This window comes from Drosophila subpulchrella, chromosome X (genome assembly GCF_014743375.2).
Source record: "Drosophila subpulchrella strain 33 F10 #4 breed RU33 chromosome X, RU_Dsub_v1.1 Primary Assembly, whole genome shotgun sequence".
Lineage (NCBI taxonomy): Eukaryota > Metazoa > Arthropoda > Insecta > Diptera > Drosophilidae > Drosophila > Drosophila subpulchrella.
Window position 1 is genome coordinate 29342502 of NC_050613.1, and position 24547 is coordinate 29367048.

A 24547-nucleotide genomic window follows, 5' to 3' on the forward strand; every position below is an offset into this window, starting at 1 on the left:
CACTTAGTCAGTTGCTCACTTCGCTGCTGCTCTCCGAACGCAACAGAACATTCATATCCTTTATCCGGAGAAACGGACAGATGGCCTGGCTACCGAGCAGCTCCAACGGGGCGGACAACGCGGACGAAAGGAGCACAGCTTCGAGTGGGTCCTCCGGACACAGCCAGACCAACGAATCTCCGCATTCCGGAAATATAAATGGAAATGGAGTAATCCGGGACACCGGGAGACACCCGCCAGCTCTGCTACGGCACGCCACGCCCCATCTGCAGCCCAAGACGGAGTCCGTTTCCGACGGAGACGGTGACGCGGAGCTCTCCGATTTTTCGCTTAACGACACTGAGGAGGATGAGGAGGATCTGCGGGACTACATCGTGTTGAGTGGCAACCAGGCGGATGGTAAGGACTACCTTTTTAAATCTAACATTCCTGGGTTGCGAAAATTAACTTTATTTAAAAACAAGATAATACGCTATAGTCGATGTCCTCGACTATTAGATACCAGTTACTCAGCTTAAAGGAGTGCAAGAGGGATGGAGATATGCTTAAAGTATATCTGCTTTTTTCGCTAACACACCTAATCTATAGCGCCACCTTGCCTACAGCGCCAACTAGCCTATAGCGCCCCTAGCGGCTTGGTGGCGTATTAGTGAAAACAGCTTATTTGCATGTGGTGCTCGATTGAATTGCAAAATATTGATTATATACACCCTTTTAATGAATAGTTCGATTTCAATAATTTTTGGCATGTAGATCGGTAGATATAATAAGAACAAACGTTCATTGAAATTTTTTAAAAATATGTAAAAATGTCGCCGCTAGACGGGTTTTAGTGTTATAGTCGTTTGAGGGCGTTAGAGTGCGCGTGGTACCCTGCTGAAATAAACTTGCGCTGCGCAGGAAGCCCAAGAATCTACATGCCAAGTGTCAACACTAGCTCTTATAGTATCCGAGATCTCAGCGTTCATATTGAGATTTGGCTTGCAGATTCCTGAGCTTTTTACGCAGCGCAAGTTTGTTTCAGCAGAGTGCCACGCCCACAAACCGCCCAAAACAGTTTTGATGCTAGAGAAACAATTTTAACTGAAATGTATTGCTCTCGTCAATATATATCGATTGACCCAAAAAAAAGTTTGCCACGCCCACTTTAACGCCCACAAACTTCAAAAAATCGTAAATATGAACGTGGATATCTCGGAAACTATCAAAGATAGATAATTGGGATTTTAGATTGTGATTCCGTAGCCTTGTACGCAGCGCAAGTTTGTTATGCGAATATGCCACGCCCACTCTAACGCCCACAAACCGCCCAAGCTTGTGGCGCCCACAATTTTCATGCTAGATAAAAAATTTTAACTGAAATGTATTGGTCTCGTCAATACCTATCGATTGGTCCAAAAAAAATTTGTCACGCCCACTCTAACGCCCATAACGCTTAAATCTGTCTACCGCCGGTAGGTGGCGCATTTCAATCTCGTTTTTCTGCTTGCATATCTCCATTTCCCTTTGGTCCCTTTAGCTGGGTAACGGGTATCTAATAGTCGAGGTACTCGAATATAGCGTTCTTCCTTGTTTCTAGTTAACTTTTGTATATTTTTGTTAAAAATGGTCTAACTTGATATAATATCGTATTATCTTTGTTTTTCACAATTCAATTCAATTGGTTTTTGTATTGATAATTTCGATGTTTTTTTTGTCCCTTCCCTAGGCAATCGATCACTGTCCAGTTCCCCGCGTAGCCACTCCCGCAACGGGCTGCTTACAGCGCCTCCCAGCTCCGGAAGTTCAGTCGGCGGAGGCGGTGGTGGGGGAAATGTCTCCGGAGGCAACGCGTCCAGCGGCGGAGGAGGAGGAGTCACTGGCGGAGTGCGTAAGGTGTTCACAAACACAAGGGAGCGCTGGCGCCAGCAGAACGTATCTGGCGCCTTTGCGGAACTACGCAAGCTGGTGCCCACGCATCCGCCGGACAAGAAGCTTTCGAAGAATGAAATCTTGCGCTCGGCCATCAAGTATATCAAGCTACTGACGGGCATCCTCGAGTGGCAGCAGCGACAGGAGCCTTCCCTGCACTCTAGGGGTCAACTGGAGCCGAACAACAACGACAATAGGATGGTCAATGGTCATGCGGCGGACGGCGAGTTAGAAAACGCAAGTATCCCAGCAGTTCGGCACATAAAATGTGAACGTGCCGAAGGACAGCAGCAGAGGATAGGGCTTGGGAACGGTGGAAATGACTTGCTAATGATTGCGCCGGGAGCGATTATTAAGAGCGAGCTCCTTTTGGAGTCACCACTGCCTCTTGGACAGCCGGTTCCGGGCACTCCACTGCCGTTGCCCACTGCTCCGCTGGCCATTGTGGAATCACGAATTTCCGGAACCGTGTCCGGCATTAAGGTGATTGGCAGTCGGACCAGCAAGCGGCGTCTCAAGTCAGAGAGCGGGGCCACCGACCTCAGTGTGGGCAAACGCCGCCGGACTTAAAAGAACACGGCCAGATGGAATCTCTGGAAGAATGGATGCCGACTGTGCCGAAGCAAAGGGAGCAACTGTCAGATAGTTACACCCCTCATATTAAAATTATTTTATTTTACCAATAAATTTAAAAGTTATAGAAATACTGTCTTAAGGTTTAAGATGTCATGTGTAGAAGGACAATGAAAACTATGCTTTCACGTTGCTCTGCTTTATTTAAGCAATTGTAAGTAATTTTATAATAATTAACATAAACAAACAACAGCAGCTCTGCCTGACCATTAGCCACCTGCTGACGCTGGCAATGAGCTCGGATCTGCCGGCGACGCGGGAGTCGCTCAAGGCGGACCAAAGCTGTCCAGCGCATTGGATGCACCCATATATAACTTGGCCCATCTATATCCTTTTGCAGTGGAATCAAACCCAAAGCTGCTGTCCAGCCTCGGCCTGCACTGCAAATATATTTTTGTTTGTTTAAAATAAGCTTCACCGGAAATAAATAATTTCTTCAATAAGTTTTATTTAAGTTTTCTCACTGCAGCATAAGATCATATTCATAGTAACAGTAGGCTATAGAAAAGAAATACCACTTTTGAAAAATAAAATCGACATGGCGCTTCTTTGTTTTTTGGGGGCAGGGTATGGGGCGGCATACTTTTGGGCTTTTGTGGTTGGCAACGCAGGTCTTGCCCATCGTGCCTAACTCTTGACAAAAGCAAACTAACGGTTGTTTTTCACGGAACTGACTTCAACTTGTTCGCACGGTATACAAAGTCGAGAAATTTGCCAATGATTATCGGATTTCTGATCAATTTTGTCGGGCGAATCGAGAGATTTTCCATTAAAAATACCAGGCGAACAAATATGTTAAGAGGTGGATGCGTCATTTCTTAAGCCATAAAACTCAGTAGACACCTACTAACTTTTATGTTCGCCTGGTATACAAAGTCGAGAAATTTGCCAATGAATGCCAATCGATTGGGAATTTAATTACGAGCTCAACGAGGAATGACATTCCCAATTCCGACTTTATTTCGCAAAATGATTGCCAAAAAACCTAGTTTGGTTGGGTCAAAAAATAGGTAGAAGGATTTTAGACAAAAACAACTTATTTTTTTGCAGTTTTTCAGTCGTAACTTGGTCAAAACGAGGCGCATAGCTGAAAGACAAACTGTTTTGAGCAACTAACAACCTATGCTTCCGATCCCCATCACATTCCGGCAAATTTATTTTTTGACTAAATTTCACATTTTTCAAAAGGGGTAACATCGTCTATTTTTGCGAAAATCCGTCAAAAATTAAAGTTTCCGGGTTTGAATGCCAATCGATTGGGAATTTAATAACGAGCTCAACGAGGTATGGCATTCCCAATTCCGACCCTGTTTCCCAAAATGATGGCCAAAAAACCTAGTTTGGTTGGGTCAAAAAATAGGTAGAAGGATTTTAGACAAAAACAACTTATTTTTTTGCAGTTTTTCAGTCGTAACTTGGTCAAAACGAGGCGCATAGCTGAAAGACAAACTGTTTTGAGCAACTAACAACCTATGCTTCCGATCCCCATCACATTCCGGCAAATTTATTTTTTGACTAAATTTCACATTTTTCAAAAGGGGTAACATCGTCTATTTTTGCGAAAATCCGTCAAAAATTAAAGTTTCCGGGTTTGAATGCCAATCGATTGGGAATTTAATAACGAGCTCAACGAGGTATGGCATTCCCAATTCCGACCCTGTTTCCCAAAATGATGGCCAAAAAACCTAGTTTGTTTGGGTGAAAAAATAGGTAGAAGGATTTTAGACAAAAACAACTTATTTTTTTGCAGTTTTTCAGTCGTAACTTGGTCAAAACGAGGCGCATAGCTGAAAGACAAACTGTTTTGAGCAACTAACAACCTATGCTTCCGATCCCCATCACATTCCGGCAAATTTATTTTTTGACTAAATTTCACATTTTTCAAAAGGGGTAACATCGTCTATTTTTGCGAAAATCCGTCAAAAATTAAAGTTTCCTGGCTTGAATGCCAATCGATTGGGAATTTAATAACGAGCTCAACGAGGTATGACATTCCCAATTCCGACTTTAGTTCGCAAAATGATTGCCAAAAAACGTAGTTTGTTTGGGTAAAAAATTAGACAAAAACACCTTATTTTTTCAGTTTTTCAGTCGTAACTTGGTCAAAACGAGGCGCACAGCTGAAAGACAGACTGTGTTGAGCAGCTAACAACCTAGGCTACCGATGCCCATCACATTCCGGAAAATTTAATAACGAGCTCAACGAGGTATGACATTCCCAATTCCGACTTTAGTTCGCAAAATGATTGCCAAAAAACGTAGTTTGCTTGGGTCAAAAAATAGGTAGAAGGATTTCAGACAAAAATACCATAGTTGTTTGCAGTTTTTCAGTCGCAACTTGGTCAAAACGAGGCGCACACCTGAAAGACTAGCTGTTTTGAGCAACTAACAACCTATGCTTCCGATCCCCATCACATTCCGGCAAATTTATTTTTTGACTAAATTTCACATTTTTCATAAGGGGTAACATCGTCTATTTTTGCGAAAATCCGTCAAAAATTAAAGTTTCCTGGCTTGAATGCCAATTGATTGGGAATTTAATTACGAGCTCAACGAGGTATGACATTCCCAATTCCGACTTTATTTTGCAAAATGATTGCCAAAAAACGTAGTTTGCTTGGGTCGAAAAATAGGTAGAAGGATTTTAGACAAAAACAACTTATTTTTTTGCAGTTTTTCAGTCGTAACTTGGTCAAAACGAGGCGCATAGCTGAAAGACAAACTGTTTTGAGCAACTAACAACCTATGCTTCCGATCCCCATCACATTCCGGCAAATTTATTTTTTGACTAAATTTCACATTTTTCATAAGGGGTAACATCGTCTATTTTTGCGAAAATCCGTCAAAAATCAAAGTTTCCTGGCTTGAATGCCAATTGATTGGGAATTTAATTACGAGCTCAACGAGGTGTGACATTCCTTATTCTGGCTCCCATTCGCAATTTGTCGACGAAAAACTGATCTATTTTGGGCAAAAATCGGAAGTAGCATTTTAAGCCGTTTTTCAGTCGTAATTCCGTCATGTCGAGGCGCACAACAAAAAGACCGACTGTTTTGAGCAGATTACAATCTAGGCCTATCACTTTTAGGGAAATTTATTTTTGGACCAATTTTCCCATTTTTTATAAGTTTTGAATGTCAATCGATTGGGAATAATAACGAGTTCAATGAGGTATGACATTCCATATTCCGACTGTATTTCACAGAATGATTTCCAAAATACTTTGTTTTTTGGGGCCGAAAAATAGGAGGTTTCTATTTAAATTACCTCTACTTTTGTTTGGGTTTTTCTATAGTAACTTGGTCAAAACGAGGCGCACAACTAAAAGACCGACTGTTTTAAGTAGCTAACAACCTATGCTGCGGAACCCCATCACTTTTTGGGAAGTTTATTTTTTAACATTTTTTGGATTTTCCGTAAAGGTTCACATTTTTTTTGCGAAAATTAGTCAAAACTTAAAATTTACAGGTTTGTGCCAACTGATTGTCAAATTTCTCGATTTCCTAATTTCGGACACCAGGCGAACAGAAGTTTAGCAGAAGAAAAAACGATCAGCTGATCAGTTTAATCAGAGCTCACTTGCAGATGACCTCGTGAGTGCTTCCTTTTGGCACGGCACAAGCAATTACATAGGATTTAATTGTTATTTTGTGCATATCGTGACAAGCTCGTGATAAGCTCGTGAAACAGCCATGGTTGCCCATCTCTAGTCTGCGTTTGGCTTACAACTAACGGTTCTTTCCCATGGAGATCAATTCCTATTGGTCAGTGGGGGGAAGGGAAATATGTAAACGGCCGCCATCTTGAAAATTAACAGCTGTTTAAGTTTACTTCTGCCTACCAGATGTCACTTGCTAAGTTTTCTGTTTGCCTGGTGTCTGAGATCCAGAAATCCAGCATTTTGGCTGAAAAATATTGCGAAGCCCTTCAATTTATCGAAGTAAATTAGCGATTTTTCAATTTCAAACACCAGGTGAACAGGAAAATTCGTAGGTGGCCAACGATTAGTTTTTAAGGCTTGACTAGAGGTGTGCCACCTCAAAATATGTAAGGCCTTTGTTGCCGACCAAGCGTTAGCCCACCTCTAGTCGTCTTACACTAAACTAACGGTGTCCTTCCATTAAAAAAATGTTAACTCCCAGCAGCCACCTGCTATGGATTATGTTGGCCTGGTGTCAAAAATCAAGAAATTTATTTTCAGACCTCATAAAATGTCAATTCATAGAAATCATAACACCAAAATACCTCATTTGCTCCTCGAGAAAATGGTCAGATTTCTTGATTTCTTAATTTCAGACACCAGGCGAACATAAACGTTTAGTAGGCGGAAAACGATCAGCTGATTAGCTTATTCCAAGCTTACTTAGAGATGCCCTAGTGATTTATTCCTTTTGGCACGGCTTAAGCAAATACATAGACTTAATTGTTACTTCGTGACAAGATCGTGACAAGCTCGTGACTAGCTGGTGACACGGCCATGGTTGCTCATCTCTGGTCTGCGTTTGGCTCGCAACTAACGGTCCTTTCCCATGGAGATCAATTTCTATTGGTCAGTTGGGGGTGGGGAAATATGTAAAGGGCCGCCATCTTGAAAATTAACAGCTGTTTAGGCTCACTTTTGGCTACCAGCTGTCACTTGCTATGATTTCTGTTTGCCTGGTGTCTGAAACCAAAGAACTACATTTTAGACTTGATTGAAATGTCAATAATAGAAATCAGAAGTCCAAAATACCTTATTTGCTCGTCGAGAAAAATAGTCATATTGCTAGATTTTTTATTTCAGACACCAGGCGAACATAAACGTTTAGTAGGTGTAAAACGATCAGCTGATTAGCTTATTCCAAGCTTAATTAGAGATGCCCTAGTGATTTCTTCCTTTTGGCACGGCCTAAGCAAATACATAGGACTTAACTGTTTCTTCGTTCATATCGTGACAGGCTTGTGACAAGATCGTGACAAGCTCGTGAAACAGACATGGTTGCTCATCTCTAGTCTGCATTTGGCTTACAACTAACGGTTCCTTCCCATGGAGATCAATTCTTATTGGTCAGTTGGGGGTGGGGAAATATGTAAAGGGCCGCCATCTTGAAAATTAACAGCTGTTTAGGTTCACTTTTGGCTACCAGCTGCCACTTGCTATGATTTCTGTTTGCCTGGTGTCTGACTGAAAAAATGTTACAAAGCACTTCATTTTGTTGAAGAAAAAAAGTTTATTTTAAGCTGTTTTTCAGTCGTAATTTAGTCAAATCAAGCCGCACAACAAAAAGACCGACTGTTTTGAGCAGCTAACAACCTAGGCTATCGATCCCTATCACTTTTCAGGATATTTATTTTTTAACCAATTTTCGCATTTTTTATAAGGGGTTACATCATCCAATTTTGCGAAAAGTGGCCAAAAATTTAAGTTTTAAGATTTAAATGCCAATCGATTGGGAATTTAAGTACGAGCTCAACGAGGTATGACATTCCTTATTCTGGCTCCATGTCGCAATTTGTCGACGAAAAAACTGATCTTTTTTGTGCAAAAATAGGGAGTAGCATTTTTTGACGAAAAATACGTTATTTTAAAGTCGTTTTTCAGTCGTAATTTAGTCAAATCTAGGCGCACAACCAAAACACCGACTGTTCTGATCAGCTTACAATCTAGGCTAACGATCCTTATCACTTTTAGGGAAATTTATTTTTGGACCAATTTTCGCATTTTTTATAAGGGGTAACATCGTCTATTTTTGCGAAAATCCGTCAAAAATTAAAGTTTCCGGGTTTGAATGCCAATCGATTGGGAATTTAATTACGAGCTCAACGAGGTATGACATTCCCAATTCCGACTTTATTTCGCAAAATGATTGCCAAAAACGTAGTTTGTTTGGGTCAAAAAATAGGTAGAAGGATTTCAGACAAAAATACCATAGTTGTTTGCAGTTTTTCAGTCGTAACTTAGTCAGAACGAAGCGCACAGCTGAAAGATTAACTGTTTTGAGCAGCTAACAACCTAGGCTTCCGATCCCCATCACATTCCGGGATTTCAGACAAATTTATTAAAAACATACAAATTTTAAATTTCAAAGCAAATTTATCGATTTCCGACACCAAGCGAACATAATCCGTAGCAAGTGGACACTTTAGACATTCTGGAAAACAACCGTAAGTTGGCCAAAGCTCACTAGAGATTCCTATTTCACCTAACTACCTACGGATTTTTCTGTTCGCCTGGTACTTGAAGTCGAAAATTGCCCGACAAATTTATTCAAATTTATTACGAACATAATTTTTTCGGGCGAATCGAGAGATTTCCGGCGAATACCAGGCGAACAGAAATTTTAGGATGTGGTTGCGCCATTTCTTAAATCACGAAAATGCGGAAACTAAACAATTTTTGATAACTTTGTCGAACAAAACAAGAGATTCTTGTCGATTTTAAATTTTGAAGTACCAGGCGAACAGAATTTTCAGTAGGTGGCTGCGTGATCTGAGAACTTGGTAGCCCCCAAAAGGCGGCAACACAAAATTCTCAAGCCGAAAAAATCGGCTGCCCAAAAGTATGCCACAACAACTGGACCCAGTGTAAGCAAAACCATCGACTGCCCACAAGTATGCCACAAAAAAGTTACTCAAAATTGCAAATCCATAGACGGCCCAAGAGTATGCTACAAAATAAGCCTTAAGCCAAGCTTTAAATTAAAAAACATTGCATTCTTTTAGGCATTAAGAATAAATATATTAGAAACTGAATTTTTATTGGATGCGCCACCTACTAATTTTTATGTTCGCCTGGTATCCAAAGTCGAGAAATTAGCCAATGATTTTTGGATTTCTGTTCAATTTTGTCGGCAGAATCGAGAGAATTTTTATTTCAAGTACCAGGCGAACAGAAATTTCAGGATGTGGCTGTGCCATTTCTTAAACCACGAAACCCAGTAAACACCTACTAACTTTTATGTTCGCCTGGTATCAAAAATGAGGAAATGAATCAATTTGTGATTAATTTCGTCGAACAAAACAAAGATTCTTGTCGATTTTAGATTTTGAAGTACCAGGCGAACAGAATTTTCAATAGGTGGCTGCGCGATCTGAGAACTTGGTTGCCCCCAAAAGGCGGCAACAAGAAATTCTTATGCTGCAGAGATCGGCTGCCCAAAACTATGCCACAACAAATAAGCCCAGTGTAAGCAAAACTATCGACTGCCCAAAAGTATGCCACAAAATAAATTAAAATTAGAAAAACACTGCATTCTCTTAGGCCTTAAGAATAAATATATTTGAAAACTCAATTTTTATTTCCAGTTTGTTTATATTTTCTTTAAGTCTACATATATTTGTAATAAAGAACTAAATAAAATAATTTAATATATTTGTAATTCTTTTCCAGCTCCTGAAAAGCTTCCTGAAGAAACGCACTTTCCACGTATCTGCTGATGGGTACACGTCGTCCACCAAACCGATCTCTGCCGGAGTTCCCAAAAGTAGCGTCCTTACAAACTTCTTTTATTCTCTATTTTCTAACAAACGTATGAGGTTTCCACCTAGAATAGAAACAAATCCACAACCGCAGAGCCCATAAGAAAATACACATTTATATAAATATATTTTTGTTTGTAATTTTTATTGTTTTTAAATTAATGTTTTCTTTACGCATTTGTCTCGTGTTTTATTTTCATTATCATTTCCTCTTTCAATTTGGTTTTCCCATTTTTTAGTTTTGCAATTAATTTAGGTTTGTGTTTATTTGTAATTAAGTTTAAGTTTGGTTTGGATTTCTCATGTGGTTGTTGCCTCATAATTAAAGCGAAACGCTGAAGTTCTTCATCATATATAAGTATGTTTTTCTATGCATATATATGTGTGTATATGTATATATTGTTTTGGGCTTTCATTTATCTTCGGTTGAAATTTGTAATTACAAATAAAGCAGTGTGTTGGTGTTTTTTAAGGTATATATAACTTGTCTGCAGTTTTCGTAGAATCTTTACCAAAAAGAATATTAGTTCACAAATCTTCGGTTTCAAATTTATTTGAAATTATAGACGTATGTGCGTGTGAATATGTCTGAATTTACGTGTGTTTTTTTGTGTGGGTGTGTACATATATGTATATAGTAAAATTTATTTAGTTTTGATGTCACAAAACTCAACTTCATTAATTGTATAAATGTATCATTTAGTTAGTAAAAAAAAAATATGTTCTCATATAATATATAAGGAGTTCTATGGAAATACATACAAATAGACTTGCTTTCCTTTTTTCTTTTTCTTTTCTCATGTTTCGCTTTGTTTTGTTTACTTTGTTGGTTTTAATGGGCTTAAAGTGCTTGGACATAACCGCAGATTTTTAAAACGAGATCTAAGCAGTTTAACTGGGTGTTTTTCATAGGTATAGAGAGATAGATTGGAACCAATCGAACCGAGGGGTAGTGCTATAGTCGCGCAGGAGTTTCCGGTTGATCTAAGGCCTTATATTCTAAAACCATCATCGGTTTCATTGTATTTTACTTCAATTTGTATTAAATAAGTTTAAATTTTTAATTGCAGCTAGATGTTTTTTGTCGGTTACTTTTAAATATATCCTGGCTCTACTACCTCATTACCTCAATATTTGCATTGTTAATTTAAGTTAATGGGTGGCGTCGCGCGCTAAAAGCGTTTCTCATTCAAACATTCATTTACTTTTTTGCTCTTTTTGTTATAACCTTTGTATTTATGTATAGTGTTAGTGTATATTGCATTTTGACGATCGCTTCCTTAGATAATCGTAGTTCCTATGCGTCACTTGAGAACAGGCCACGAAAAATGTTGCTATACGTGGAATTTTTTCATTTCTTTCGGCATTTCCGGTTCATGGGTTGGGGGTTGCTACTAGGATTACGAATGTCTTGGTAATATCTCGTATATATATCTATGTTTATATAATATCTATATCGTATTTATATAGATGCACTTGCGCGAGTTTAGTAAATGTTATATCCTCCTTTTTGCTAGTTGTTACTTTGCCGCCTTTTATTTTTACTTTTACTTTCACTATGGATTGCTAACTGCTGTGAACGTTATATATTTGTATAACCGCATATATATAAACGTTAAATGGGGCAAAAATTTTGATTTATTTCACTAAGTATTCCCTTATCTTTCTTGTGGTTTCTTACTTAACTTTTATTACGTTTCGCGAGCTATTTGTTAAATGTTATTTACTATATTTGAGGGCGGGGGCACAAGGGGGAGGAGTTTTTCTCTTTGTTTTTCAATAATACAGATTATTATTTAAATTATTTATGCAAAATTTAAAGTGGATTTTGTTTTTTTCTCGAGTTTTATGCTAAATATTTGCTTGCGCACAATGCATATAGCTTGATATACATACATACATGTGTGTTGTTAGTGAGAATGTGTAAGGATGTGGCTGTTGTTGTCGGGGTGGGGGTGTCAGTGTATTGGGTGGGTGTTATGTGAAGTGAATTCCATTGTCTATAATTTTGTCTTAGCTTTAGCTGGGACTTCATCCATCTCAAATGTCGAGTCTAATTGTGTGTGTCTGGGTGATGTTGCCGTATCGCTTACGGCCAAAATGGTAAACTTAATCCCTGGCCCAAGAGAAAATCCTGTGAATAACATTACATTAAAAGAGCACCTCTCTCGCGCTAACCCGACGCCGCTGCCTCGGTTTCTGCTGCTCCTGCTCCAGATCCGGCTGCTCCACTGTCTCCAGCGTCCTTATCCCCGCCATTTCCACCTCCTGATCCCGATCCGCATCCGGATCCCGAGCCGCCTGCTTCTCCGTTTCCGCTGCCGCTTCCACCACTTCCGCTGCTGTTCAGGGCGCTGTTCGACTGGGAACCTAGAAAACGTCGTCAAAAAAAGAAAGAGATACAAATGTGGATTGCTTTTCGTATTCAGTAGCTCTGTTTTGCAGGATATACTCTTCAGAGGCGTAGACAGAGAGACCTTGGGGTGGACCCATGAGAATATGAGATAACTCCCAGGACAAACATCCATAAGATTTTACCAAATTCCTAGGGCAGTAGAGTTTTGTATTAAACCATTCACAAAATATAAGAAATCATAACTATTGATAAAAAAATCTTTGAAATAACTGGTATTTCGGAGTTTTAGTTTAACTCCCACATGACCAAAAAAAAACATAAAACTTTAAAAAATTAAAAGAAACTCTTGATAAAACTAGAATTAGTTTAAGTGCCTATTACTTTTCGCGTCCAAATCTTATAGTCCTATTAGTTTATTTAAATATTTTGATAAAAATAATCTTTAAAAATAGTAAAACATGAGTGGGGCGTAGAGATTTTCGTACTTCCAATGTCAGCTGCAATATATATTAATATATGTATTGTGCATTTTATTATATTAGGATCAGCTCAAACAACTATTCCATGCATACTAATCTTATTGACCTCAAATACATCCACAAGGAAAATGAGGATGCAGCCGAAAGCCCAACGAAAACGCAAAAGCAATGCTTACATTGAACAATTGGATACAATAGATGTGGATGGTCATAAAAAAGAAAGGCAAAAACAAAAGGTTTTACTTTTGTTTAAATATTGTATTTCTCTTTTTATTTGTTGGATTTTGTAGTATTTATTTATTATCATTATCATTACGGCTTCTTTGCTCATTGTCATCAACGAATCTATATATTATCATGATTATTACAGCATTACATATACAATTGTCAAAGTATGCGTATGTACGTGGCTGTGTGTAGTGTATGTTTGTGTTATGTATTTAGCAATTTTAAAAATAAGATAATGTGTTTAATTTGTTGTTCCTTTTTATTTTTGTATATTTTATAATTTTTTTATCTGTTTTCTTGTATGTCTAAATTACTAGGAAAAATGTATTTTTTTCTGCGTGTGTGTGTATCCATTCATCATTTATAATTAGAATAATAATTAGTTTAAGGTCGATTATGATAAACTATAGAAATAAATATGTGTTTAGCTTTTTGTTTTCTTTTTTAATTTTTTGTCGATCTAATTTTGTGTTTTTACTTCTCCCATACTGACGAAAGAAAATGATATTTAATTTTAAAGCAGCTCTGTATTGAAAGAAGGATTTGGGGGCGAGGCAGGCGACACTGACTATATATGCAAATTAAAATAATGCAGTTCTACAGTTACAGAAACGATAATTGGACCTTATCTACATATTGCAACTAAGCCGTCGGTTCTCAGATGCCAGCTTCCATGCCTGTGTTCTGCTTCTTGATCTCGTTATCCGATATTCTCTCTCTCACAACTACTGGCTAAATAAAAATACATGCATTGAGATATATCTGTACATATATATTTTAAGGGCGAACAAAATATATACGTCTTATTTTCCACGCTCTGTTCGTTTCTTGCTGTCAATCAATTATTTTCTTTTATTTATTACAAAATAATAATAATAATTATTTAATAAAAATAAAAATAATTTATTTATTTAATATGTATGTATACATAATGCGTGTTGCAAAAAAAAAATATAGTTTATGTTCATAAAGATTATATATTATATATGTATAGTTTAAACAGTTTCGCTTTTTGTTTTGTTTGTTGCTTGTAGTTCTTTTTTTCTTTTTTCTTTTTTTTTGTGGTAATAATTTCCATTAAATTAAGGTATAACATAACATTAACATTATGCTTGCGGCTTTGTTTTTGTTTTTTTTTCTCTTCCTCTTTATCTGTATCTCCTCTTCTGTTCTCTGCTGTTCTCCAGTTTTGTTAAGGTCGTTTGTATGTGGTGTATCTATGCTTTTGCTTTAGTTAATCTGTGCAAATTCATTAAATGTCTGCTTTTGTTTAGATCTTAGCTTTTACTACACAAAACTTTTTCCATTGGATTATTTATATCTGTTTCCTGGTTCCTTATCAGTTAAACGTACTAAACCAAGGTGCTATAAAAAAAATACGCAATGACTCTGTTCAATATACATATACATAGTTATTTCTTTAGGCTTCAAAAATAATGGGTAGAATATTTACGGAGATAGTGAGAGAGGGGAGGAAGGAGAGATATTTGTAATAAAAGGTATTTTTAAAAGTTATATCGCCACACACGATGGTGACGAAGTGACAATCGGTCAGCGCTTTACTATTAGAATTATTAGGTTTTTATTTACCATTATTAGTTATTATTATTATGCTTATTATTTTTATTTTAGATTTAAAATAACTTTAATTTTTACCTAAGTAAAATGATTTCTCGTTATACATTTACTTGCTTTTGCTTCTCTCTCTCGCTTTTTTGCCGCTATTCTTCTTTCGTATGTATTTGTTGTTGTTCTTTTCCTCAATTGCATTAATTAAATTTATTAATTAGTGTGTATATATGTAGGTTGTTGTTTTAATTTTTGTTGCTGCTGGTTTTGCGTTCTCCGTTCTTGTTTATAATTATTATATATGCTTGTTGCTGTTGTTGTGGGTGAAGGTTTTATATATATTTATTTCTATATATATACGTGGATATATATAAGTGTGTATGTATGTTACTATTGCCCCTATGAATCTGTAAATAAAAAATAAAAAGAAACGAAAACGAAATTAAAATTAAAATATGTTTCTATTAGCTGACTACTAATAATAAGAAACTAAAAATAAATAAAAGCTTAATGAAAATGAATGAATTTTCTATTTTTTAAATACCGATAAAAGCCACATACTGACATAAAACTGACATAAACATATCCTCAATAAGGTAATTAACATTTTTGTAGGCACCATTATTTTTAAAGGGAATTTTCTGTGCATTGGGTAACCAACCCTAGGAAAGATATTTTTGGAGCAAAACATACCTTATTTAATACATTTATGGAAATGTAACTTTCCTTAAGTTTCGTAGTTCGATTTCAAAAACATCTCACTAATATACAACTTACTTGTTTCTTTCAACAAACCTTATTAAATTTAAAGCATTGCATTTTTTTTAAATATTTATTGTAGCTTTAGAATCATCTTTTTTAGATTTATCTAATAAAACTTGAAAATATGCCGAAATTTGCTTTGCCTGTCATTAGCCTAGAGATTATTTCTCCTTTTCCATTATTGTTGACTCTTGACTGTAATTCCTTGCTCTTAGTTCTTGATTTTTCACTTTTAATTCATGATTCCCACACTTTCAGCTCTCACTTTCTACAGGTCAATTGATGGCTATTTGCTCTTTCCGTGGGTTGGTTTGGATTGGAGGTGCGTTTTGGATGGATGGATAGGTGGATGGATGGATGGGTGGATGGATCAAGGGATGGTGGTCAAGCGCCGATAGGTTGATTCAAATTCATATGTTGGCCGGATTGCGCAGGAAGGGTTTCCCTGACAACGGCAATTTGCGGTGCGGCCTCAGCATGAGATTGATACCAGCTAAGGAGCATAAGATGCGGTGGAAGTATTCTGGGTATACAGCAAAGACATTGCCCGTATCAAAATCGTATCGAATCGTAATTATGTGGTGACAAATATGGAAACTGGTGTTCATCGATATAATAGATGTTTAGAAATTATTCTATATTTAATATTGAAATACTATCTTGTATATTTTAATATAAAGTAATGTCAATCTGTTGACCCGACTTTTCAAAGACCACAAGAAGTGGGCTTAAATATACAAGGTAGTCAACCCTGATCATCAGCAAGGGTGTTAACCATTGTATTACAAAACGATACTGATACTTTTTTGGCTGGCATGATGTGGTGACTGTTTGAAGATGTCAAAGCGTCAGGAGAGGAAAAGGAGCCAGGGGCAAGGGGCAGGAAGCGCTGGCTGGCCAACCGCTTACTCACCTGTTACGTTGGCGCCGCCGGCGTTGCTCGCGGCCATAGCGCCAGCTGCTGAGGCAGCAGTGGCCGCCGCACCGGCACCGCCACCACCACCACCGGCGACCGCGGCATTGGCAGCAGCTGCCACGGCAGACGGCGCTCCCGGTGCTCCGCCGCCGCTGCTGCTGTTGTTGCCAGACCCGGGTCCCCCGGCACTCGATCCGCCGGCTCCTGCTGCTGCTCCGCCAGATCCCGATCCCGCAGCTGCTGTTGTGCCCTGCGGCTGGGAGGATCCTTCCGCCGAGGCGCCACTGCCCGTTGACGAGATGCTGGTGGAGCCGCTGGCCGCAGCAGAGGCTGCGCCGCCGGCTGAGGATCGATTGCCGCCAGGTCCGGATGCATTCTGCAGATGCTTGGGCAACAATTGTGGCACTAGGCTGGGCTGTATCGAGAGTTCTGCGGATGGAGTGGGCAACGATTAGGGTTAGTATTCGTGGGGTCGTGGTCAGAGATCAATTCACTTACCATGCTCGGTGAAGTTGAACAGCGGCGGCATCTCGCGACCGTTGGGCAAGGTGTGGTTGCCCTCCATGCGCAGCTCATCGAAGAACGGATGTGCACAGGCCTTGAGCGGTGTGATCCGTGCACTGGGCGTGTACTCGAGCAGCAGGGACACCAAGTTGATAGCTTCTGTAGGAGTGCGTATACGGAAAACCTGCGATAGGAGTAGGGAGATGAATCCAGTTAATGGGTTGTGCTATCACCAAACATTTTGGAGCGGAACTTCTTGCGGGACACAACAACTGGGCGGGTCACAACTGGGCATCTGGGCGACAGGGCAACAAGGCGGGGCAGTAACGCAGTAATCGTCATTGAAATGGGCAGGACTCAAGTAATAGCACAGAGGAAGCTTTCATATTTACAGACTTAAATGTCTTGCTCCGGATTTCACATATTTCTTTCAATTTTAAATCGAAAGATTTATGTAAAAACGTAGCAAAACGCTGTTTTTTTTTTACATTTATTCAAGGGATCAAAATAAATGTCGGCAGTGAGCAGGCCAGAAACCAAAACAATCAATTAAATTAAACTCCAAATCAAATCTAATGAATCAATTAAACAAATGTATAACTCCTGAACGGCTGGAAGAACTGGCAAAAAGCTTAGCATAACTTAAAAGCCATGAAACTGCATCTCAAGCGGTATCTGAATATATAAGAACTAACCCTATAAAAACCATTTGAAAATGTTAGGGGGTCGACATATGAAAAATAACTTTAAAAAACCATTCAATTATTAATTATGAAATAGCCCTGGAATAAAATCAGAGTCTGTCGTGGAACCTGCTATTTACCCCCTGCTGAAAAAGTTATTATAGCATATGTATCTGCATGTTGGCATTATGAATTTTGTCAAGCAAATTTTGTAATTAAATTAATTCGGTCTTTTTGCTGCAACATTTTCTGTTTATGTTTTCAATTCGCTTCTTGGCTTACTCTCAATCGTTGTTTCTGGTTTAGGGCGTTTGGAAATTGGGTGCGTTCGAGTAGTGACTGCAACGAGTATTCATGAACACACAATTTTCGTTAGAAACAATTGTGGAAAAGTAACAAAGAGCGGTTGGGTGGTTATTTTAATGACAAAATTACGTTTCCCTGGAGAAGAGTGAAGAGGGAAGGCCACATGAGCGGAAAGCGCAAGGGAAAACATCGTGAACGGGTCAATCCATTTCCTGGTAACTAGCCACTTACTTTCTGCCATGGATGACTCTTAATTTGTGGGAACTTAAATTCCGTATAGTTTGGATTCATTTCGCGTATCTGTTCTCTTGTCGGTGTGCCCAGGACCTTGATGACCTCGACAAGCTGATCGACACCGGAATCGCCAGGGAAGATGGGCTGGCCCAGCAGTAGCTCGGCCAAAACGCAACCGGCACTCCACACATCTGAAATAAGAAATAAATAATGGTAATTTCAAAGTAGGACTATCGATTCTATTAGACACCGCGGACTCACCGATCTTTGTGGTATAATTGATGGCGCCAAAGATGAGCTCGGGGGCGCGGTAATACCGAGAGCAGATGTACGACACATTCGGCTCGCCGTGCAGCAGCTGTTTGGCACTGCCGAAGTCACAGAGCTTCAGCACAGCCGTCTCCGGATCGAGCAGAAGGTTCTGCGGCTTGATATCACGATGGCAAATGCCCAGCGAGTGGATGTAGGCCAAACTTCTAAACAGTTGATACATGTAGAGCTAAGAGGAGATCGGGTTAGTACAGAACGCAGAGTCTTAACTGGTCACAATAATACTAATAGTCATATTTCATTTGTTATTTGTATTATGTTGACCACACTTAAATACTAGACTAGACTCACCCGAATAAAGTTGATTGGTATCGTTTGCTTGGTTTTGGCATATTGGCGAGCCACTTTGTATACGGTTTCTGGTATATATTCGAGGACTAAATTCAAAAATACTTCATCACGCTGCGAATCGAAGAGAACACACGATTAATTTCTGATATTGCGGTTTTAGGTCATATGATCCATGTATGGATATGTAAAGGAGTCTAGGTCTGAGGGTGAATTGACTGATGAAGTTGCAAGCTGTCAACATGCGTTTTTGTTCAGGGTTGTATAGTCGGCGACATTTAACTCAAACTAGCATAGCAGCAGGATTCGATTCACAGGAGTTTATACCATGCGGTGTGATCTTCTGTACGTTTCATTGTACTTTTCTCAATACAAAGCAAAGGGATTCGGTTTCGGATTCATATATGAGAGATAAAGAAAGTTTAAGATCGAATGAGAGCAAGTTGCTTATGGCCGTATGAAACTTGCTTAAAGTTCGATTAACTAACTGAATTTATTTGTATAAAAACAACGAGAATATGATATGAACCTTATGAAAAACCTACTGCTGTGTAAACAACAGCTCACACCACTGTAAAACGTAAACAGCTTTATAGCTTGATCACTGCTTTAAAGATTTTTGTTCTTCATCGCTTGCTTTGGAATTTTATTTTTGACATTTTATATGCCATTCTACAGCCCTTTAGAGGCTGCTCATTTGCAACAATTCAAATATCACATTAAGTGTGTAAACTCACTGTTAACGCGATAAGTCCTGTGTAGTATAAGAAGTATACGTCATTTATTTAAGTTTTTTAATTTCTCCCTCTCCCCCGCACAATAAATCCAGTCAGTTAGTCAATTGTCATACGGCCATTAATGATCTGAGCTGAAGAACTGAAAACTTTGAGATTTTGGGATACCTGGGGCTTGAGCACACTCGCGAATATGCCCAAATCGATGGGGAACTCGGCCAGCTAGTGACCGATTTTAGTTTCGGATTCAGTTTTGATATCAGGTTCGGTTTCAGTTTCAATATGCAAGTGAAAGAGATTTAATTCAATTCGATATTTGCACAACTCATAATCCTGTCAAGAAATGCTTAGCGATTAAAGCTCAATTCATTGTTTAAAATAAATACTTAGTACGGTTTAACCATGTAGAAATGAAAACAAAACTAGAGGTAAAATTTGTACGTATAAATAACTACCCTTTTGCTAAAAATATTATTTTTCTTTTCAGAACAACCAATCAATAGGGTTTTAAATTGCATTAGGTATACAAATTTTCTCCCAACCAATCTTAAGTAATAAAGTTTAAGAGATTTGCGTTTGAAAATCGATATGCTGCTGGTAAAATCAACCTTTGATATCGACGCAAATGGTTTTTCAATTAAAACATAGCAGAAATTAATTTTTAAGAAAAAGGTAGATTTAAATACAGACAACCACACACTATTTAGCAAAGTAAGCCAAATATTATTTTTGTATTTTTACGTACTTGTTCAAAGGAGACTCAATAAATGCTTTCCGTACTAAGTAAATACCGATGCTGGCAACTTCAGCAGTCCATCTCCCCATAATAAAGAGTGCTATACTAAGTGAAACTTACCTTTTCACCGCTCGAATAGAAAAAGTACAAAAGCTTTACAATATTACAATGCTCCAATTTGCGCATAATTTGCAATTCGCGATTCTGTGAAAGAAAAAAGTATTTAATTAAGTTAGATCCATAAACTTTTTGGTATTTCGATTTTAGGAGACTAAAGAACCAACCTTAAATCGTCTGTCTTGTAAAACTTTTTTGATTGCCACCAGTTCGCCGGTATCGCAAAGCTTTGCCTGGAACACGACGCCGAAGCTGCCATTGCCGATGACCTTAGTGTCTGTATAGGAGACCTCTTGTACGCGATCGGTGCCTTGGCCGGGTGTTGCAACAACTGTTGTAATTTTAGAACCATCGCGACCTGTTTTTGTGCGTAAACAAGAATTGTGTTATTTCAATTTGTATTTTAAAGCGCAGAGAGGAGACTCCCGTATAGTATATGCCCGAACTTATCCTAGCACACACACATATATAAATAGATGGTTTATACACCTGTGGTCTCCCAGGCGCCCTCCAGTTTCTCCTTGCTCCTATCGACCTCCTTTGGAATGGACAGTGCAACACTGTGCTCGGGCCACAGGTCGTTCAGCTTTCCGATCAGTTGTTTCATGCCTGCACACAAATCAGACACGAATCACACAAGATATAGTCAAGAGATCGATCAGTCAATGCTGATCAGAGATCAGCTCGAAAACGAAAACAACGGAGAGAGGGGTAGGAAGAAATAATCACAGAAGGTGAACAAAACAGTGTGAGGAACAATTAGAAGAGTTTGGGTTTACATGGAGTTTAGGTTAAGGAGCGTAAGAAACAGAGATATAACAAATTTTGAGAGAGTTGTATTATGGCCGAGAAATTCACATCAGTTTCTTGAAGATTGTAATAATTTGTATGCAATGCAATTCCTTGCTCAGATTCAAAATTAAGAATCATTATATTATAAAGATAATAGAAAAAAACAAAGTGAAAGAAGAAAGCAACTCGACTATTAGAAACCCGTTACCCAGCTTAAGGGAGTGCGAGAGGGATGCAGATATGCTTAAAGCAACTCTGCTTTATTCCACTAACTAGCACATTCTACGAGTAATGTAATGTAAAAAATACCAAATTGAAATAAAAGAAAATTAAAAAATAAAATGGCAGACCTTTAAATTATAGTCCCTGGATGTAATGCTTTTGTTGTTATCTTTGGCGATCTAAACCAAATAAATCAATAGATCATATCAAGTGTTGAATAAGGAATACAATTATTCCTAAAAACCATCACATCAAGATTTTGATTTTACCCTGTACCATCCGACCGATCTCTTCGCATTTTTGTTGCTAATTAATTTTGGCATTGGCGGCTAAGATGCCGATGCTATGAGCATTATGTTGGTAATAATATAATAATGATGATGGGGCAGGCAGCTGCTACTGCCTCTCGCATCATAGTGGATTTTGGTGGTCACATAACCTTACGGGTTTTAAATTTTTGTTTAGGGTTTGTTGTTATTCTCATTTATCCGTGTACTAATATTCTAATTCCCTACAATCCGGATTTGGTTATAAAATGTGGAATCTTCAGAACGATTCGGCTTTTATTTTCTGTGGGCTTTGTTAATATAAACCCTATCTCTGTACTTGAATCGCTGTTTGGGATTTGGGATATTGAGGGTTTTTATTTCTGTACTTGGATCCTTGTACTGCTTGCCTCCTCCCCCGGCACTGGCGATGCTGGCCCCACTACCACTCCGGTTCGGTGGTTTGGTCTTCTTAAGAGCGGCGGCCACCACTATGGATGATGAGCAGGCGGATTGGGCCGCCTTGGCCGCTGCCGAAAGGGGTTTGTGTTTGCCATTGGCTTTCGACTTCCGATCGCAACTGGAGGATTCAGTGGTCGAGGTACTATTACTGGTGGTTTCGCTATCCGATTCCGATTTGCTATCAGCACTGGAGGAACTACCCGATCCGGATTCCGGTTCGGATTCGCTGGTGCTTTCGTTGCTGCTATTCTCCTCGCTCGAGGATTCACGTTTGTTCTTTCTTTTCGTCGCCAAAGGGATGGGTGGGACAGCACCACCACCAATAGAGCCCCTTTTATTCTTGATGACCTTGGTGGGCGGTTTGCTGGCGTCTATGGAGTTCTGCCTGCCGGAAGTGGTGGTGCCGGAACCAGCACCATCCGATTCACTGGCCTCATTCACGGAGCCACTGCCGGGTGCCCGCTTCTTTTTGCGAACTACCCGAACCACTTTACGGACACCACGCGGCACCGCCACGGGCCCCACCTGTGACTTATCCACCTTGAGCGGGGAGTACTAATCACTACGGATTCACTGAACCACCGTGTGCCCTACCACTGAGTGGTGCGGTGGATGTAGCGCTGCAGTGATGCCTTGCACAACAAAAAATAGTTATGAAAAATTAAAATTGCAAAAGGTGGCGTCTAAATGTTTTTAACCTATTTTCGAAACCGAAAAAAAAATGTAATTAAAGGACAACGTAAAATTTTTTTTTAATTTGTATTAAAGCATTTGTACTATTAAGCTAAAATACCATAAATAATGTAAAAAGTTATCCATGTTTATAAGCAAATATTAAAGTAAACATTCCTTATACAAGATTTGTTTATAATAAGTATTACGCAAGATCACTCTTTAGACCACATAATTTGTTTCATACATTAAAATATAGGTTATAGCAAAATGTATTTTAAATTGTTTTAACTTGATTTTTAAACACAATTTTTATAGGTTCGATTTCAAAAATAGGCTATGAAGCGTTTTAAAAACCACTTTCATTCCATACAAACTAGAGTGTTTTTTTTCAATGTACCGTGGCAGGCTTTGGCCTAGTTTTATTTTCGGTCACTTGACGTTTCTTTCGCTTTGTGTGCAGATCAATCGATCGATCGATCTTCAAATAGCAAAAAATGCAAATACGCAGCAGCACCGAAAAAACAACAAAATACAATATCACAGCAAAAAAAATTAAGAACCGAAATAGTACAATCTTCGAAATTTCGTTGTTTTATTCTTTTAAGAGAAAGAGAAGTACTGATTAGATCGATACGTTTCGTTCCGCTTTCAATCTAACGATCCGATCGCTCGAGCTACCGCAGCACAATTGGCGACAAATAAGTGGAAAAGAGCAGAGGACAACGCGAATGGCGATTAAGAGACCCAAAGATCGCTCACGAATGCCACACGAAGGGTGGTCGGTTCCATATTCGATCCACACACTCAGGCGACCCACAAATTCCTCGATCGATTAAAACGCGCTTAAAAGAATAAATACCTAAAAATCTGCATCATAATTATCACGAACAATTTGTTGCGGTTTGGGGAAAATTTTAATTGCAGGAAAATTGCGATAAGGCCAAAGAAGAGACAGAGGGATTGAAAGACTGAAGACCCAAAGACAGAAGACAGAAGAACGACAGCGGCAGCCAAGCGTGGTCAAGCATACGACAGCCACGCCCCTTAGGCCTCCGCCTTTTTGGCGACAGACAACTGACAGTTCAATGCGGCTAAAAGAAGCCGAAGCCGAAGCGGAGAACGAATAATCGGCAGAATAATCAGAGAAAGAACAGGGCGGAGAAGACGAATCAAAGGATATACGCAGCAAATAAAAACTATTTTATTTTAATGAATCAATTAGACGCAGAATTGCAGAGAAAATAAAAACAGCAAATAAATTTAAAAAGAAGCCAATAAGTCTTGACCCGCTTCTGACATTGACATTGGTTCTCATTGCATCTGCAACACAGGTAAACAATATGAATCATATGGATCATATAAATAATTAACAGATATTAAACAACGATAGTTTTAGTGATACTGCACGTCAAGTTATTAAATCTACTGTTATTATTCAACCCAAATGGTTTCTCACCATCAAGCGGATTTTTAACGCAAACGCCAATCAGGATTCTTGGTAGATGCATATTTAATGATGAAATTATTTAACATTTTGTAATGTCTCCAAGATCGAAAACTTGTATTTGTATCTATTATCCTTTTATATTTCGTTTTCTGTGTTTATCGACTTAATCGGTTCATCTGCTCTGCACCGATCTTATTTCAGTGCTCCCCAGTGTCGCTCTTACATTTATCAATTGCATTTTCAAAGGACTGCTAAATCAATCAAACTATCAATAGGTACAACATCTAACCCACCCATTAACCAAACATTGAAAAACTATATTAAAGAGGAGAAAACAGAGGGTCTGCTGATGGTGGAACAGTTGGAGCCGTCTGAAAGGCAAAGCAATTTGTTGTGCCGCCAACGTCGCCGGAAACTAATCGATATACAAGCAGTTGGC

General features: G+C 38.8%; 2 protein-coding genes across 11 annotated transcripts in view; one reads left to right on the forward strand and one right to left on the reverse strand.

Moving 5' to 3' along the window:
- Positions 1-51: 51 nt before the first annotated feature.
- LOC119558052 (T-cell acute lymphocytic leukemia protein 1) lies at positions 52-2615 on the forward strand. Its single transcript, XM_037871202.1, has 2 exons — positions 52-399; positions 1709-2615. Exons 1-2 carry the CDS (start codon positions 81-83, stop codon positions 2479-2481), a joined length of 1092 nt encoding a protein of 363 aa, XP_037727130.1. The 5' UTR covers positions 52-80; the 3' UTR covers positions 2482-2615.
- A 7618-nt stretch (positions 2616-10233) lies between these two features.
- LOC119555853 (protein kinase shaggy) overlaps positions 10234-24547 on the reverse strand; it is a 51400-nt gene continuing 37086 nt past the window's right edge. For 5 of the 10 annotated variants that reach the window (XM_037867491.1, XM_037867490.1, XM_037867493.1 and 2 more), the window contains 9 exons: positions 20412-20602; positions 20248-20331; positions 19560-19613; positions 18661-18771; positions 18301-18538; positions 18037-18230; positions 16811-17000; positions 16310-16741; positions 10234-12372 (listed from right to left, as the gene is read on the reverse strand). In XM_037867491.1, coding sequence (XP_037723419.1) covers positions 12176-12372; positions 16310-16741; positions 16811-17000; positions 18037-18230; positions 18301-18538; positions 18661-18771; positions 19560-19613; positions 20248-20331; positions 20412-20602 — 1691 coding nt within the window. In that variant the 3' untranslated portion in view covers positions 10234-12175. Of the gene's footprint in view, positions 12373-13305; positions 15042-15452; positions 15890-16309; positions 16742-16810; positions 17001-18036; positions 18231-18300; positions 18539-18660; positions 18772-19559; positions 19614-20247; positions 20332-20411; positions 20603-24547 lie in introns of those variants that run through there. The other 5 variants (XM_037867492.1, XM_037867485.1, XM_037867488.1 and 2 more) reach the window with 4 other exon arrangements.

What these genes read in the sequence shown, in the direction of transcription:
- LOC119558052 (XM_037871202.1), top strand. Translation starts at nt 81, where the DNA reads ATGGCCTGGCTACCGAGCAGCTCCAACGGGGCGGACAACGCGGACGAA. An exon ending in GAGTGGCAACCAGGCGGATG is followed by an intron (nt 400 to 1,708) that starts GTAAGGACTACC and finishes TCCCTTCCCTAG; the next exon opens with GCAATCGATCACTGTCCAGT.